The sequence below is a fragment of the Lithobates pipiens genome, unplaced genomic scaffold (assembly GCF_037356315.1).
Source record: "Lithobates pipiens isolate NorthernLeopardFrog02 unplaced genomic scaffold, aLitPip1_a1.2 Scaffold_13, whole genome shotgun sequence".
Lineage (NCBI taxonomy): Eukaryota > Metazoa > Chordata > Amphibia > Anura > Ranidae > Lithobates > Lithobates pipiens.
Genome location: NW_027507718.1, coordinates 14018397 through 14037828, shown reverse-complemented (window position 1 = coordinate 14037828; position 19432 = coordinate 14018397). Strand labels below are relative to the sequence as shown.

General features: G+C 43.8%; 1 protein-coding gene across 1 annotated transcript in view; it reads right to left on the bottom strand.

The window, feature by feature from the left end:
• Window positions 1-11461, bottom strand: part of UBQLN1 (ubiquilin 1) — a 76335-nt gene extending 64874 nt beyond the window's left edge. Inside the window, exon 1 of the mRNA XM_077474867.1 lies at window positions 10960-11461. Within this exon, the coding sequence (XP_077330993.1) occupies window positions 10960-11076 (117 nt within the window). The 5' untranslated portion in view covers window positions 11077-11461. The remainder of the gene's footprint in view (window positions 1-10959) is intronic.
• Between the last annotated feature and the right edge of the window lie 7971 nt (window positions 11462-19432).

Below are 19432 nucleotides of genomic sequence, written 5' to 3'. Positions count from 1 at the left end.
GAATTACAGTAAAACTTTACAATGTAATATAAAAGGGTGCAAAATGGCTCTGTCAACATAAACAGTAAACAAGTTGTTAACAATGGCATGTTTTAAGGGCAAAGATTTAAGACAGAAATCCACGGAAGCCCATCAACTGGTACCAGGAACTGCGCCAAAGTGGTCAACTATGAGGAGACTTATTGCAAAACATGTCCGCTTATAGTCCAAAAAGAGGCCAAGCAACCAATGGGCCTTACATCAGTCCAACATTGAACATTTGGCAGAGGGGGTCAAGCAGGACTAAACCCATCTACCCAGGCAGGCTATAGATTTATTAATGGAATTATAGCATACATAGTGACCACTATGTCATCCAACACTAGACTTATTTATCCTACTCAAAAAAACAAAAAAAAAAAAAAAAAGAATATACTTCATATGCAGTACTTGTATCAGCAACATGTCCTGTAAGATATATTTTCACATTCAAAACCTAGACGTTGACCCTAAAGTCGAGACAAAAAGGTCCAACTAGAGGGCCTATACTGCACCTAAAGAGTAAAGAGATAAAAAAGAGCAAGTTATAAAAAAAGAAAGGAAGCGTCAGAAAAGAATAAAGGAGCAAGACCACGCCTGTCCGGGAGCCCATCTTGGCACTGAGCCAATGTCGATCCTGAGTGTTTGGCACCTGCAGGCAAGAAAGCCAAGGGGTTCACACCTTTTCAAACAGTGGTCTTTTGTCCCATAGAACACTATACTTTTTTTTTTTTTCCATGGACCATGATCAGTGTTAGCTTTTGCTTCATTAAAGCCAAGTCAATCACTTTATTTTCCCAGCATCATCAGTAAAGCTGAAGTTTCGGCTGCCTAAGTCCCTGATTACTTCCAGGAGGGGTGCATGTCTGCTGAGGCATGTAAGCCATTATGTGTATGCCAGGAAAGAATGCAGCCTGCTATGCTGCAGGTCCCCCTGAATGGATAGCAATATGGTGGGTTTGCGAGTATACCCTGGTGCCATTATCCACAGACACTAGGGAGGGAGCGCAAACAGGTGGAGGATGGAGCAGTAGGTGGACCTGGATCTTCCCAGGACTATTACAGCAGACTTCAACTGGTCAGCAAAGCTACACTATGCAGTCTGATTCCACCATGACACCTGCTATGAATCTAGCAGATGGCACCAGGGTAGGTGGTTTTGAGTTTTTTTTTTTTTTCCCTTTTACTGCAATACATTCCCTGCATTAAGGTAAAAATTGTCCCACTACTCCCCACCCCCACTTACCTGAGCCATCTCTCAATCCAGTGCTGTGACCGTCTGCAGCAGTGCTGCTTTGAATTGTGACAAGAAACAATGAAAGCAGGAGGAGCCATTGGCTCCTGCGGCTGTCAGTCAAACCCTTGAGGATGGAGCAGTGGGCATGGCCAAGTTGCGTTGTATGTGTATCAGGAGCGCGCCTGTACATGTGCCCTCTTAGCACATGGCTTACAATGGGGGCACACTCAGGAGAGAAGGGGTGGAGAGCACCAGTGGGGGGGGGGGGGGGGGGCGACTCCAGAAGAGACGTTAAGGAGCCACTCTGTGCAATACCATTGCACAGAGAAGGAAAGTAGAACTTTTTTCTCTTCTTCTAATAAATTACCCGTAGAACTACTTTAAAGTGATTGTAAAAGGCAGAAGGTTTATCTTAATGCATGAGGATAAAAAGTCTTGTGTGCAGCAGCCCCCCTTGGGACAGCGCTGCCATCTCAAAGTCAGTCAGCCAATAAGGAGAGAATGGGGGCGGGACTGGGCCTCGGCTCCATATCTGAATGGACAGAGGGAGAAGTGGCTCTGCTCAGGTGCCCCCATAGCAAGCTGCTTGCTGTGGGGGCACTCAACAGGGAGGGAGGGGACAGGAGCACCGAAGAGGGAACCGAGAAGTGGAAGATCTGGGCTGCTCTGTGCAAAACCATTTTACAGGGCAGGTTTTGTTAAATAAACTTTTACAATCACTTTAACCACTTCCAGACCAGCTCACAACAATATAAGTCGGCACTTTAACAAGGAATATCATTGTTATTGCAGCAGCTAGCTGCCACAACCCTGGTAGCCTCTCCTTCAGTGAGTGGTCCGGTTTCAGATAAAAGTGGTCTCTGTGGCGGATTCGCCGCAAAAATCACTTTTAAAATCGATGGTGGGAGAGGGCGCCAGTGCTCTCCGCCACTTACCAGAGCCACTGGCAGTGGTGGAGGTAATGGGGTCCTTTTTTTTTTATAAGAACAGTGTAAAAATAAAAGTTAAAAAAAAAAAAAAAGTTTATTGCGCCCCGTCGAGCTTGCACCCAGAAGCAAAAGCATATGCAAGTAGCGCCCACATATGAAAACAGTGTTCAAATCACACATGTGAGGCATCGCTAGAGCAATAATTCTAGACCTAGACCTCCTCTGCAACTTAAAACATGCAACCTGTAGAATTTTGTAAACATCGCCTATGGAGATTAAGGGTAAAAGTTTGTCGCCATTCCACGAGCGGGCGCAATTTTGAAGCGCGGCATGTTGGGTATCAATTTACTTGGCATAACATCTTTCACAATAAAAATTAAAAAATTTGGGCTAACTTTGTTTTTTAAATACAAAGTGCACTCGTTAGACTGCTGCGCAAATACAGCGTGACAAAGTATTGCAATGAACACCACTATATTTTTTTTTTTTTTTTTTTTTTAAACTTAACACCAAATCTCAGAAAGAGGCTCGGTCCTTAAGCGATTAAGCTCTGTGGTATTCCCCCATATGCTCCTTCCCCTGATCTCACTGTCAAAATTGATGGCACAACCATAAGCCCATCCCCACATGCCAAGGTTCTAGGTGTAGTCCTGGACTCTGACCTCTCCTTCAAGCAACACATCCAATCACTGTGCAAATCCTGCTGCCTCAACCTCTGCAACATCTCCAAAATACGCCCCTTTCTAACCAATGACACAACAAAGCTCTTAATTCACTTGCTGGTCATCTCTCGCCTCGACTACTGCAACTCCCTTCTCATTGGCTTACCTCTACGTAGTCTATCACCTCTTCAATCCATCATGAATGCTGCTGCCAGACTCATCCACCTTACCAATCGCTCTGTGTCTGCTACTCCTCTCTGTCAATCCCTCCACTGGCTTCCACTCGGCCAAAGAATTAAATTCAAAATACTAACTACGTACAAAGCCATCCACAATTTCGCCCCCAGCTACATCACTAGCTTAATCTAAATACCAACCTACTCATTCCTCTCAAGACCTCCTGCATCACCCCCTCCCATCCTCACCTCCAGGACTTTTCCAAAGCCTCTCCAATCCTATGGAATGCCCTACCCCAATCTGCCCATCTCCTACTTTATTAGCTTTTAGGTGATCCCTGAAAAGCCTATCCTACCCACACCTAACAACAAAAATTGTTTTTTAACCACTTGCCGACCGCCGCACGACGATGTACGTCGACAGAATGGCACGGGCAGGCATATGGGCGTACCTGTACGTCCCTGCCTTCCCGCGGGTGGGGGGCCCGATCGGGCCCCCCCCCCGGTGCCTGCGGCGGTCGGTATTCGTTCGGGAGCGATCCGGGATGAGGGGGCGGCCATTCATTCATGGCCACCCCCTAGCGATCGCTCCCGACGAATGGAAATCCTTCGTGACATCACTTCCTCTCCTGTAATGTAAACACAGGAGAGGAAGTGATGTAATCTCTCCTCCGTGTCGGTATTTTTCGTTCCGACACTGAGGAGAGAGGATCGGTGAGTTGCACCAACACGACACTTCACAGTAGAACATGCCAGGCACACTCACACCCCCCCCTTTACCCCCCGATCACCCCCCCAATTACCCCTGCCCCCCCAGTCACACCAATGCATTTTTTTTTTGCATTGGTGTCATTTGTGACTGTAATAACTGTTAGGGCAGTTAGGGTTAGCCCCCTTTAGTTCTAATGTACCCCCCTAACCCCCCCAATAAAGGTTTAACCCCGTGATCACCCCCCGTCGCCAGTGTCACTAAGGCTGGGTTCACATTGCAGCGGTTTATGAGAACAGATGTGATTCGCACCGCACTGCAGTGCAAATCACATCCGATCTCTGCGATTCGAGTTCAGCCGTTCGCCGCACCCGCCGCAAATTTGCACGGGACCCTTTTTTTGGTCCGCAGAAGAATCGGATCGCATGGGTGTTCACACCATGCGATCCGAGTTTGCAGATCGCACTGCGATATGCGAACTGATCTGGGGGTGTCATTAACATTTCACTGACACTCCCAGCAGTTCGCATAGGGCAGTGTGAACTGCCGCCGGGAGGCATGCGATGCGGGAACCCGCCGCGGATTCGTGGCGTTCCCGCATCGCTCCAGTGTGAACCCAGCCTAATAAGCGATCGTTTTTCTGATCGCTGTATTAGTGTCACAGGTGACGCTAGTTAGGCAGGTAGGTATTTAGGTTCGCCGCAGCTTTTTATAGCGCCAGGGACCCCCATATACTACCGCATAAAGCCCCCTGATTGCCCCCTAGTTAACCCTTTCACCAGTGATCACCATATAACTGTTACAGGTGACGCTTGTTGGTTAGTTATTTTTTTATAGTTTCAGGGCACCCGCCATTTATTACCTAGTCTCACTAGTGTACCCCTAAATTTAGGGGTGTCTACTTTCCAAAATGGGGTCATTTGGGGGGGGGGGGGGGGTTTGTGCCATCTTGGCATTTTATGGCCTTCAAAACTGTAACGCCCTTAGAAAGCCTGAAGGCGGTGCTTGGTTTTCGGGGCCCCGTACGCGGCTAGGCTCCCAAAAAGTCCCACATATGTGGTATCCCCGTACTCAGGAGAAGCAGCAGAATTTATTTTGGGGTGTCATTTCACATATGCCCATAGCATGTGTTAGCAATATATCAATTAGTGACAACTTTGTGTAAAAAAAAAATATATATTTTTTTTTTGTCATTATTCAATTGCTTGAGGCAAAAAAATAAAATATTCAATGGGCTCAACATGCCACTTATCAATTTCCTTAGGGTGTCTACTTTCCAAAATGGGGTCATTTGGGGGGGTTTGTACTGCCCTGCCATTTTAGCACCTCAAGAAATGAGATAGGCAGTCGTAAACTAAAAGCTGCGTAAAATCCAGAAAACGTACCTTAGTTTGTAGATGTGACAACTTTTGCGCAAACCAATAAATATACAGTTATTGACTTTTTTTTTACCAAAGACATGTGGCTGAATACATTTTGGCCTAAATGTATGACTAAAATTGAGTTTATTGGATTTTTCCAATAACAAAAATTAGAAAATATCATTTTTTTTTTCAAAATTTGCGGTCTTTTTACGTTTATATCGCAAAAAATAAAAATCGCAGAGTCAGTCAAATACCTTTAAAAGAAAGCTCTATTTGTGGGAAGAAAAGGACGCAAATTTCGTTTGGGTACAACATTGCATGACCGCGCAATTACCAGTTAAAGCAGCGCAGTGCCAAAGTGTAAAAAGACCTCTGGTCATTTACCAGCAAAATGGTCCGGTCTGAAAGTGGTTAAAAGGAAAGTGTAAAAAAAATTTATATATATATATATATATATAAAAATGTATTTATTTTTTGTTTTTTTACACTGTCCTTTTAAAAAACAATTTTTGGGTCACTTTTATTCCTAGGAATGTAAACATCCCTTGTAATACAAAAAAGCATGACAGGACCTCTTAAATGTGAGATCTGGGGTCAAAAAGACCTCAGCGCTAACATTTACACAAAAATGCAATAAAAAATAAATAAATTATATGAAATGTCTTTTTTTTGCAAAACTTTGCGAATCTGCCTCAGAGACCACTTTTATCTGAAAGCCAACAGCTCGCCATTGTTGAATATACTGGGGTTATAGCAACTAGCTGCTGCCATAACAATGGTATTTAGCGTCAAAGTACTGATGTACAATGATGGCGATTTGCACTTAGTGGTTAATTTCACTTGCCGATCCAGCCGGTAATACACTTTCTGTACAAGGGCGTCTCCCTCTGAATGGAAGAACAGAAACACCTTTAGACAGCAGCATTGTCACTCTGGGTACCGTCAGATGCATTAGCACATTTAGATGGATTTGACTAACAAATTGCAGCTGAACTCCAGATAACACTTTAAGCAGTTACACCAAACTTTTTTTTCCCTTTTTGCAATAAAGGATTTACATAAATTAATAAAAGCTGATCATTGTAAGCACCCCTGTCAGTGTTCAATGGTTTGACCCAACCCTCCAACTGCTACTTTTGTTGGGCAACTTGGTCTCTTGAAAAAACAGATTTATAGTCTGGATCACCCGGTGAAAAAAAAAATAAACAAATGACTATAAAACACAGGCACCACATCAAGGAATTGGTGAGCTGCATTTTTTATAAAATTTCTGTTAAATTTGGGTTAAAAGTGATACTAAAGCAAGTGGTTAAACAAACATGTCATACTTACCTGCTCTGTGCAGTGGTTTTGCACAGATCAGCCCCGATCATCCTCTTTTTGGGTCCCACACCACGTCTTCCCACAGGGGGCACCCAAGCAGTCGCGCTCTCGACCCGCAGCTGTGTGTCCATTCCCAGACAGCGCTGTGGTTTGGCCCTGCCCCCCCTCCTGATTGGCTCAATTACAGCTAGTGAGCCAATTACGCCTGCCGATGCCAAAAGCCAACCAGGAGTGCGAGTCCTGAGAGAGGCAAGGCTCTTGTGGACATCGCTGGTTTGAGAGGGGGGGATCAGGTAATAAGGGGCTTTCACAACCACTTTAATATTTTAAGCCAAACCTACCAGCAACCAGAAAACAGACCATCTAGATCCATTCGTATTGCCTGGACATTACTACGTCCCCATTGGCAGATGAAGTAAAATCAGGAGGAAGCTGTCAAGAGTTCTTTTTTTCAAACCTAAAGTGGAATAAAACCCTAACTATAGTTCTTCTTAAAAACATTCCCCCCTCCTTCCTTCTACCCATTCCGTAGAGAAAAAAATAAATAAAATTCTGTACACTTATCCATTTCCAAACCCCTCTGGTCACATGATCCGGCAGCTCTATGTAAGGGAGTGCTCGACAGCGGCTCTGTATCCTGGGAGTAGCGATGTCGCCCATAACCTAGCTCTTGTCAGAGATCCCTCCTCCCTGCTGCAGCTGCCGCTCACTGACAGAGAAGCCAAGAGGAAAACATGACCAAAATGGATTAAAAATAAGTATACAGATTTTTTTTGATTTTTTTTAATACAGGTTAGGCAGGATAGGTAAGGGGGATTATTTTTAATAACATATATTGGCTTTAAAGTGAGAGAAATGCCTAATAAAACCATTGGATTTAACAGTTTCCCCTGCATAACAACCAATCAGCTGCCAGGTTTTATTGTCAAAGCGTAACCACTTCCTAACCATGCCATAGCAAAAAGACTGCTACAGGGACGCTCTCTGGACAGGGCTGATCACAGATCATGGTAAAGGGACAATCACTGTGGCCCTTTAACATGTGATCAGCTGATCACAATGTAATACTAGTTGCCAGTTATCGACTCTCCTTTCCTCATGGTGTGAGAAGAGAGCCAGTAACCTGCAATCCTGATAGGGGATATGTACACAGATAATCAGAGCACCAAGCATCAGCACCACCAAAAGAAAAAACCTGTCTCAAAAAAATAAATTTAAAAAAAAGCATAAAAATTTCATATGAGTACAGTGCTGAATGAGTACATTGTCATTCGAAGTGCGATTGCGCTGAAAACTGAACTGGGCAGGAAGTGGGTATAAGTACCCAGTAGGCAAGTAGTTAAAGTGTTACTAAACCCAGGACCCTGCATTCACTATATCTGGTCTCCCCCAGTACACAGAACTTGGAAATGCAATTATTCTAGTAAATATAAACAGTCTTGCAACTTCTATCCCTGTGTGGTAGGGGGAGTTTTAATTCTGCTCTCACTGGCCTATAAAACTTCAGGACCCATTGTCTGGACAATGCCGATTGGCCCTGTGCTGATCACATGCCAAGAACAAAAAATAAATAGAAACAAAACAACTCTAGCAATAAACACCAAACTGAGGAAGTGCAACCCAACTCCTTCCATTTATAATATTCGGAGAAGAGTTGGAGACACTGGAAGAAGGTGAAGATCACAGTAGACAGGATTAATCAGCCTCTTTACACAATGCAGAGGATTAACCTCTTAGGTTCCACAGGGAGTATAACAAGCATGTTTTACTGCAATGTTTCTCAACTTCAGTCCTCAAGTACCCAACAGGTCCTGATTTGGGATTTCCCTCAGATGAAATGGCTGTGGTAATTACCAAGGCAATGGAATTGATCAAATCACCTGTAAAACAATGAAAAGCCTGAAAACATGACCTGTTGGGGGTACTTGGAGGACTGGCGTTGAGAAACATGGCTTTACTGCATATACAGACCGATTTTACTCTTGTGGATTTAATAACCCTTTAATTGAACAAGCTGACGTTAGAAGCTGATTGGCAACCATGCGCTAGATTCTGAATGCTCCAGTTTTAGTAAATCTCACCCAAGTGAGATTTATGTGTGGTCTTGTTCCTCTGCTATCAGCATGAATAACCTCAGACAAGTTTTCCTGACATCAATAGAAAAAAAGTGACAGGAGAGGGATGTCCAACCGATTGACAGCTTCAGCTCTGTCACTGTGTCTCTTCCCTCCAATCAGCTCTCAGGGCTTTCTTAACTGAGCACTGTAGAGTGTAATTTCAGCTCGTCACCCCATTTTTATGAGGGCTCAGACAAGCTTTAAAAATTCTGCACTTTGACCAGCTGTAGAGAAGACTGCAGGAGGATTTGTTATATCTCTGTGTATCACCTGAAGCCACTCACTTCAGTGGATAAATGGAAAGGTTTATACCACTTTAAAGTAGAACTAAATTAAAAATTTGTATTTAATGTTGGCTCCTAGGTGGGGAAATATGCCCCAATTTTGAACCATATGGCCCCAGACACCTGTGTGTTCGAGGCCATAAATAACATACACTAGAGTACCAGTCTTAGTTCATAGGGTTTAATAATGAGTTAACCCACCCTTTGCAGTTATAACAGCTTCAGCTCTTCTGTGAAGATTGTCCATTTTTCCAGAAGCACATTTGTGAGGCCAGGCACTTATGTTGGATGGGAAGGCCTGGCTCGCAGTCTGTGCTCTATTTCATCTCAAAAGGTATTCTATCGGGTTGAGGTCAGGGGTTATGGTGCAGGGTTGTATTTCAGGGGTTGGGCTTGGCCCCTTAGTTCCAGTGAAGGGAACTCTTAAGGCGTCAGCATACCAAGGCTTTTAGGACTATTTCTTGCTCCCAACTTTGTGGGAACAGCTCATCCTTGTCTTTATGGACCTTGCTTTGTGCACTGGTGCTCAGTCATGTTGGAACAGGAAAGGGCCACCGCCAATCTGTTCCAGCAAAGTTGGGAGCATTAAATTGTACACAATGTCTCGGTATGCTGACGCCTTAAGTGTTCCCTTCACTGGAACTAAGGGGCCATGCCCAACCCCTGAAAAACAACCTTGCACCATAATCCTCCTTCACCAAATGATTTGGACCAGTGCACAAAAGACATGGATGAGTGAGCTTGGGGTGGAGAAACTTGACTGGTCTGCACAGAGTCCTGACCTCAACCCGATAGAACACCTTTGAGATGAATCAGAGCACAGACTGCGAGCCAGACCTTCTCACCTAACATCAGTGCAAGACCTCACAAATGCACTTCTAGAAGAATGGTCAAACATTCCCATAGACACACTCCTGAACCTTGTGGACGGCCTTCCCAGATGAGTTGAAGCTGTTATAGCTGCAAAGGGTGGGCCAACTCTAAGGATGAGCTCCGACGTGTTTGCACACCCCATGTGCAAAGCCCGCCAGGAAGTCGGCGCTGCGCTAATCCCAGGCAGTGAGACATTGTCCCGATGCGCGGCTGCAGAGATCAGGAAATGTCTCACTGCCTGTGATTAGCGCAGTGCCGACTTCCTGGCGAGCTTATCACGTGGGCTGTGCAAACATGCTGGAGCTCATCCTTAGCCAACACTATACTGAACTAAGGATGAGCTCCGGCGTGTTCGCACACCCCACGTGCAGAGCCCACCAGGAAGTCAGCACTGTGCTGCGCTAATCACAGGCAGGGATACATTTCTCAATCTCTGCAGCCGTTAATCGGGACAATGTCTGACTAATGCCTGTGATTAGTGCAGCGCTGACTTCCTGGCAGGCTCTGCACGTGGGCTGTTCAAACACGCCGGAGCTAATCCTTATACTGAACCCTACAGACTAAGACTGGGATGCAATTTTATTGTAAAGTCTGTCCTCATGATGGAAAGCGCTGTGCAGACTGTTGGCATCATACAAATCTTGTGTGAGTGTAAAGGCAGGCATCCCAATACTTTTGGTAAAAGTGTATGTATTGCCAAAACTTTGTTAGGTTTGGACAGAGAAAGCTGGCTTTTAATCCTCTGTTCTGGTGATTGAGGATGAGCTCCGGCGCATCCTTATGGTCCACGTGCAGAGCCCGCCAGGAAGTCAGCGCTGCACTAATCACAGGCAGTGAGACATTGCCCTGATGTGCGGCTGCAGAAATCAGCCAATGTCTCACTGCCTGTGATTAGTGCAGCACTGCGCCGACTTCCTGGCGGGCTCTGCACGTGGACAATGCGAACACGCCGGCGCTCTTCCCTACTGGTGATCATGTATGTGGGGGGGTGGGAAAGAAAAATGCACAAAATTGGGAGCTGTCACACCAGGAATAGAGGGGAAACCTTCAGACAAGGGACTTTTGTTGTGGTGACAAGGATGGTTTCCTTTCACTTCCTGTTGTGTCTATAGAGAAGGAAGTGGAGGGAAATCTCCCAAACTGCTGGGGGGGGATTTATTCACTCTGTATTGCAATGGAACAACAAGCCCTGGTTTATACATGTGATAACATAAAAGGCTCCTTGTCCTGGGAAAGGTGGGAACGTCTGGGTGATGCTCAGTCTCACCTCTCTGACGCTGCTGTTCTCCGGCACAGCGAACTCCTCTTTCTCCTTGGGGGTCTTCACTGTGACTTTAATAGTCGGAGGAGAGTCGGAAGAGGATGGTGCGGGGGGGTCGGACATGGCTGTGTAAAGGCGGAGAGGATGGAGCAGCCGCTTAGTATGGCGGGGAGAAGTGAAAGGAACAGGTCCTGAGGGATGTCTCTTATAGAGCCGGCTCTGGGTACACCATGTGTCAGGCGCTCTTCGGTTCTCGGGCGGTGCTGGCGCAGCTCAGGCCGCACTAACAGCTCTTCCTCATAGCACAGCGTCACCACTACGTCACCGCACAGCACTCTGGGACAGCCTGTGGTGACCGGCTTTCGCTCACGGTGGGCTCTCGTCGTTTTCCTTTTTTTTGTTAGCTTGACCACAGTTGAGAAGGCCTAAACCTGTATACTCACTAGAAATTTCTCCGGTTAAGCCAGCACTTTCTTCTCGTAAAGGTAGACACAAAAAAAAAAAAGACTGCGGTCGCGATTTGATGACGTTTGTAGTGTCATAGAAACTGCTAGAACAGAGCTCAGCATTCCAGAAGCACCGAGTATGCGCTGGAGGTGGGGAATTGGTCGAACAGTATGTCGCCGCTTAAATGCAGCGGCCATTTTGTTGGTTGGAAAAAAGCTGCAATGGTAATTGCACAGTGAGCAGGAGCTGAGCTTGGCGACCAATCACCTGTTATCTTTTATTTTCAAAGCTGATTAGTTGCCATACATAGCTGCTCCAGACTCTGTTCCAGTTTTCATACATTGCAATACTGACCTGGTTTACAAAGCTTTCAACTGTTCCTTGTGTGAAGGCAATGTCCCTAGTTTTACCACTTCAATACTGCCCACTTTCACCCCCTTCCTGCCCCAGCCAAATTTCAGCATTGTCACACTTTGAATGACGATTGTCATACAGCACCTCCCAACTTTTTGAGATGGGAATGAGGGACTCCTATCAGCAAAAGTATGCAGGCATAGGACACACCCCTTGCCACACCCCTTAAAGGAGAATTGTATAAAAAAACAAGATTGGTTAAACCCACAAGGCCTTTTTTTACCACTGCTATTCCTTTATATTGGCTTTTGGAATTTACAAGCAATTTAGAAATCAGATGAAATGTTTAGCACTGAGAAACACTTTTTAACAGATAAAAAGTACATTTTATATACATCTATATATTTCAGACCAAAATGAGGGACAGAGGGGCATTGTTCCAAATCAGGAAAAAAGTCCCTCCAAATCAGGAACAGTCCCTCCAAATCAGGAACAGTCCCTCCAAATCAGGAACAGTCCCTCCAAATCAGGAACATTCCCTCCAAATCAGGGACAGTTGCAGGTATGCTGTACACATATGGCATTTTAATCTTTTTTTTTCAGACAAGTAGAGCTTTCTTTTGGTGGTATTTGATCACCTCTGCAGTTTTTATTTTTTGCCCTATTAAAAAAAAAAAGCAACAATTTCAAAGAAAAAAAAATATATTTTTTACTTTTTTCTATAATAGATATCCAACAAAAATTTATATAAAAATGTTATTTTCCTCAGTTTAGACCAATATGTATTCTTCTACATATTTTTGTTAAACAAATTGCAATAAGTGTATATTGATTGGTTTGCGCAAAAGTTATAGCGTCTACAAAATAGGGGATAGGTTTATGGCATTTTTAAAAAATTTTTTTTAGTAGTAATGGGCGGCGATTTTGTGATTTATATCATGACTGCGACATTATGGCAGACAGATCAGACACTTTTGACAATATTTTGGGACCATTGTCATTTATACAGTGATCAGTGTTATAAAAATGCACTGATTACTGTGTAAATTACACTGGCATGGAAGGGGTTAAACACTAGGGGTGATTAAGGGGTTAAGTGTGTCCTAGGGAGTGATTCTAAAACCTCATACACACGGTCGGACTTTGTACAAACTTTTCCGTGGACTTTTGTACAAAGGGCGTGGTCCACAAGTTTGTATTGCATACACACGGTCGGACTTTTTGACAACAAACACGAACGTAGTGACGTCACAACGTACTGATGCCACTTCAAAAGAGGACGTTCAATGACTCCAGCTCCACCTTTGGTCAACTTCTGTATTGTAGTCTGATCTTTTGCATTGGTTGTGAGCATGCGTGTTTGTACCTTGTACAAAAGTCCAATGCTTTTGCGTACACACGGTCGGACTTTGCTCCATCGGACTTTTGTTGCCAGAAAGTTTGTCCGTTCGCACAGCCAACAAAAGTCTGATGAAAACAGAAAAAGTTTGTCCGATGGAGCGTACACACAGTCGGATTTTGCTCCAAAACAGCGAATTTGCATGTTTGTTGTCAAAAAGTCCTACCGTGTGTACGGGCCTTAACTGTGGGGGGGTGGGCTACCACTGACATGACAGCAATGACTGCTCCCAATGACAAGAAGTAGATCCCTGTCATGTCACTAGGCAGAACGGGGAAATGCATTTACATAGGCATCTCCCCTTTCTGTGGCTCCGTGACACGATCGCTGGGACACCGGCGGACATAGAGTCCGCGGGCACAGTCACGCTGTATGCGGTGGGCATGCACCCACTAGCCCCGCCAATTAAAGGGGACGTACAGGTACGCCCATTTTGCCATTGTGCTGACGTATATCAGTGTGCAGTGGTCAGCAAGTGGTTAACTTTGGATAGTAAAACATTTTTTTCTGCCAGTAAATAGCTTATACAGCCCACTTCCTGTTTCTTGCCTGGTCATTAGCCTAGACTTATGACATCATGCACATATCTCTCTCTCGTGAGAGTTTGCCAGGAAGGAAGGGGGTATGAGTCATAAGAGGGCCAATGAGAGCTGCAGGTGTGCCTTTGTGTGTCTGCGTAAATCTAGGAAGTGAACAGGCAGCAGCTTCAGCTGCCCACAGATAAAATGGTCACAGCCAGACTCAGTGGAGGGAGATTTCTGCAGCATATTTGGCAAGTATAAAATCACAGTATATATAAAATAATATGCAAAGTAGTTGGAGGGAAGCTTCAGAATGGCAAAATGTTTTTATTACAAATTATGTGAGCAGACTGCAGTTCTTCTAAATTGCGCCCGGGTTTTTTATTTTGCTAAATAAATGAAAAAAGACCAAAAATATTGAAAGGAAAAAAAAAATAAGTTTTTCTTCTTGCTGTTATAAAATTTTGCAAATAAATCATCTTTCTTCATAAATGTAATTTAAACTGTATTCTACTACATTTTTTGTTTTGGTAAAAATAACCCAAATAAGTGTATATTATTTAGGCTTTAGAAAAGTTGTAGTCTACGAAATATGGTATATATCTGAAAATTGATCAATCCTGATGTACTGCTTGCCTATCTAATTTTTGAGGCCCAAAAACGGCAGGACAGTACAAATATTCCCCAAAATGACGCCAGTTTTGGAAAATAGACAGTCCAACGAATTCAGAGGCATGGCAAGTTTTTTGTAGTTGTAATTTATTGGAAAACGACATACTGACACTAGTGCAGTACAGTGTCATCATGTAACTGGTGTGGCAGTGGTCAGTGGTGACAGTATGTAAACCAATAAAAACAGTGTAATATTTTTTTATTACTTTTTTTTAGGGCCAGTTCACACCAGATGCAGTTCCGTGTGCTTTTTTTTTTTCTGCACTAAAAATGCATGCACAGTGTTTTCTATGTATTTCAATGGCTCTAGTTCACACCAATGAAGTCAGTTACAGTCAGTTTCTGGTGCGGAAACTGACTGCATTGGTGTAAACTATAGCCATTGGAATACATGGAAAACACGGTGCATGCATTGTTCGTGCAGAAAAAAAAAGCATATAGAACTACGTGTGGTGTAAACTGGCCCTTAGGATTTTTTTTAACACACTGTGACCAGAGCAATACAGTTACCACAGTAACACAGTACTACTCCGAGGAAGTAATCAGGATTTTTTTTTTTAAACATTATGATTGCTTATACCAGTGAATTTCAATGGTATAAGCAACCTTTTTTCTTTTTATGAAACTGATTCATTCAGTGATGTTGTTATGATTGGCCACAGCTAATCACATGGTTCAAATGGACTGTGATTGGCCCTGTCTATAGCATGTGATCACTATGGCCAATTACAGCTAGCAACACAGTTGTACACAATGAATAGCATGAAAGGAAGCCATCCATTGTTTAGAATTGTCATGTGATCTGCTGTGATTGGTCACAGGGATCACATGGTACCGGTACACTGATCAGTCATCGGCTGTGTTCAGTGGATCGTTCTGCAAGGTGCATTTCAGGAGGACATCATATAACATCCACCCAGAATGACAAATGTCCTGCCCAGCCATCATATAACAATAGGCTGGGCGGGAAGTTGTTAAAACCAAGAATGTTTTTCCCATCTGTGTCCCATATGGGACATTTCTCTTAATTTTTTGTCCTATAAGAAAAACAGGAAGTGAGAGGAAATCCCTCCCAAGTGAGGGGATCACTGGTTGTCACCAGAACTAGTGGTTTTGCCGATAGTTAAAGCGGTTGTATACTCCACTTGGACATTTTTATCTACAGGTTAAGCCTATGATAAGACTTACCTGTAGGTAAGATGAATATCTCCTAAACCTACACAGTTTAGGAAATATTCACCCTGCATGCAGCCGCATGCGCAGTGAATGTTTGGCGAAGGTCTGGCGTATCTGGCCACATTTCAGCAACAAAACGTTAACTGCAACCAGTCATTGGCGTAGAACCTGGTGGGATGACAGGTTCTCCATTAGCGAGAGGGTCTGGTGTTATGGCCCCCTCCCTAACTTTCTGTTGGTCCCCGATAGGGAACTAGCATCATGAAGAGTCACAACCTGGTCACTTGGTACAGAACATGAAGGGCTAAGTGGGCACGCATGAGGTCCGTGCTATGTGCTCAGCGGGACACCATTCTGCTACTGGGAGCAAGGTAGCAGAGTGTGTTGACTGGCGGAGGGGGCATAGTTTCTGCATGTCCCTCCTAATGCTGGGAGGTACAGTCAAGGAGGTACATTTAAAGTCCCAAACATTTCTGTATTTCAAGGCCTCGTGCACACTAAACGTCATTAGCATTAGCTGTAGAATGAGTTTTGCAGCATTTTTGCAGTAGTGGTTTAGCAAAACTATACTTCCACAAAAGCTCATGGCTCAAAAATGCTAATAAACTCAGAATAGCCACTTGTCTTAGTGTTTTTAAGCTTTTATCAGAGTTAGAGCATTTTTACAGCTGAATAAAGCTTAAAGGTTGTAAACCCTTACAAACCACTTTGACTTACAGGTAAGCCTAGATTAAGGCTTACCTGTAGGTCCAAGAAATATCTCCTAAACCTATACGGTTTAGGAGATATTTGCCCGAAGACAGGCACCGCTGTCTACGGGGCATGCGCCGTAGACAGCGGCGCGCAGGCGCACTGAGCGCGGCATTTCCAACAACGGAGCTGCCGCGCGTGTCGGCTCCCGTGCACATGTGCGGGAGTGACGTCATCGCGGCTCCGCCGAATGACAGCAGCGGAGCTGCGAGACCCCACTGAAAAGATGGATGCGCCGGACTACAGGGGACAGCGGTGACATCGCTGGCTCCTGTGTCAGGTAAGTGACACATAATGGGCTACTATGCAATGCATAGTAGCCCATTATGCTTTGCCTTTGCAGGGAATGAAAGAGGAAGTAAACCCATCAGGGTTTACTTCCTCTTTAAAACCCACTAATTCGAGGGGGTTTTTTTTGTAGCCAAAGAACGCTGATAACGGCCTGTGTATGCATTGACACATAATATACCATGCTGGGGAGTTTACTGGCTGCAGAAACAAACACTTGAATCTAAAAACAGCAGCTGTAAAAATGTCCAGTGTGCATGAAGTCCAATAGTTGATTCTCAGGGGATGGTACCTCCATAGGGTAGGAATTTTATAATGCTCTACCCCCACGCACAAACTTAACAGCCTGTTTTAATACACCAATTTAGTGGGGATAGTTTGCTTTGCTGTTTGTCAACTTGGTGGCACTGGAATATCGTAATGGTTATTATTTTGGTCTCAGATGTTCCTGGTCTTTTGCTCGGTTGCTATAGTCTTTTTCTGCTTTATATTAATCAAGACTTGGCAGATTTTGGTTAGTGTTACATTTTTATAACTCATTGGTTAGTGTTTATTATACCCAAGGAGGTACATTAAAAGTCCCAGACATTTCTGTATTTCAATAGTTGTTTCTCAGGGGATGGTACTGTATCTCCATAGGGTAGGAATTTTATAATGCTCTACCTCCACACACAGAATTTTGGCTAGATCTAAAGTGAGAAGCGGAGGTTCTGCACACAGAGGTAATGGGGGGGTGAACAAGTTTCTCTAGGACAAAGCTGGTGGTTGGGCCACACCATCTATATTTTCTCTGAGTGGGTATACTATACAGCCAGAGCATGAGAGGAGGTAGTTGTCAAAGTGTTCCTCTTCTACAAGGTGCAAAGGATGATCTTGGTTATATGCAAGAATTTCTCCTTTCAGTTATTGAAGATAAGGAAGATTGTACCATGTTCGCAGAAGGCTGGGAGATCAGGCATGGAGCAGCAACAGGCAGTGATGTTCCAGGAGCTGGAGCTTACTCCAATGTGGACTCCAGTGATGCAAAGGGGGTGAATTAGGAGGTGGCAGACTGTTCATGGGTGTCACTAACTGGAGAGTTCTAAAAAGCAGAAGCGGAGCAAGGACGGAATTTTTCCAGGGGCAGACTGCAAAAGGAGCAGTCATCCTAATCCATCTAACAGCACTGCCTCACAGGTGCAGGGCACCAATTTCCCCAAGGCTGGTCCTCGAAACTCTGCGGTGAGTTTTTATTTTTTTTTATTTTTTATTTTTTATATCTGCTGCAGACAGAATCATTGCTGTTTGCAGCTTCTGCCTTCATTGTATTAGTTGTGATAAAACGAACATCCCTTTGGGTACCACATGCAGGAAAACACATGACTACACCACAACATACTCCTGCTGCAGCCTCTAGTGACAGGGAGGTCAGTCTTACAAAGGGTTTCAGAATATGTCACACAAAGAAGGGAAGAGGCATGGGGCAAGAAAAGGCTTTGATTTCTACAGTATTCTTCCAGAATTTGCTACACCCAAACATCCATTGAGTTAGCTTGTTGAATACCCATACATGGACAGAACAAAAACTTTCCCTGTTGCAGGTGGAACAAAAACGTTTCCACCCAACTGGATTACGTTTTTTATTTAATGAAATGTTCTCCTTAGGTTTTAATTTCCTGCGTACTGGCAATGTTACCTTCTCTTGTTACAGAGCCAAATCAGTTTGTGCCACAATCAAGACAGTGTCAAACACTGAATTAAGTTGGCCATACAGGGATGGATTGAAACTTTAGCAGGGATTGGCTGAATTTCAATCAATGGATCTGCAGGCTGATTGAACTTGAGTCGATCAGATCGACTTGGGTACAACCAGCCCGTGTGTGTGGCATTTAATATTTAATAAAAAAAAAAAATCATATTTTAACCACTTTAGCCTCCGACCAATAAACACCTTAAGGACCAGAGGTCTTTTTACAATTTCGCACTGCGCTGCTTTAACTGGTAATTGCGCAGTCATGCAATATTGCACCCAAACGAAATTTGCGTCCTTTTCTTCCCACAAATAGAGCTTTCTTTTGATGGTATTTGATTGCCTCTGCGATTTTTATTTTTTGCGATATACATGGAAAAAGAGCGAAAATTTTGAAAAAAAAGATATTTTCTTCTTTTTGTTATAAGAAAAATCGAATAAACTAAATTTTAGTCATACATTGAGGGCAAAATTTATTCAGCCACATGTCTTTAGTAAAAAAAAATGTCAATAAGCGTATATTTTTTGGTTTGCGCAAAAGTTATAGCGTCTACAAACTAGAGTACATTTTCTGGAATTTACACAGCTTTTAATTTATGACTGCCTATCTCATTTCTTGAGGTGCTAAAATGGCAGGGCAGTACAACCCCCCCCCCCCCCAAATGACCCCATTTTGGAAAGTAGACACCCCAAGGAAACTGCTGATGGGTATGTTGAGCCCATTGAATATTTATTTTTTTGTCCTAAGGGATTGAATAATGACAAAAAAAAAAAAAAAAATTTACAAAAAGTTGTCACTAAATGATATATTGCTCACACATGCCATAGTTGTATGTAGAATTGCACCCCAAAATATATTCTGCTGCTTCTCCTGAGTACGGGGATACCACATATGTGGGTCTTTTTGGGAGTCTAGCTGTCTACGGCACCCCAAAAACCAATCACTGCCTTCAGGATTTCTAAGGGTGCAAATTTTTTGATTTCACCCCTCACTACCTATCACAGTTTCGAAGGCCATAAAATGCCAAAATAGCACAAAACCCCCCAAAATGACCCCATTTTCGAAAGTAGACACCCCAAGCTATTTACTGAGAGCCATGTTGAGTCCATGGAATATTTTATATTTTGCCACAAGTTGCGGGA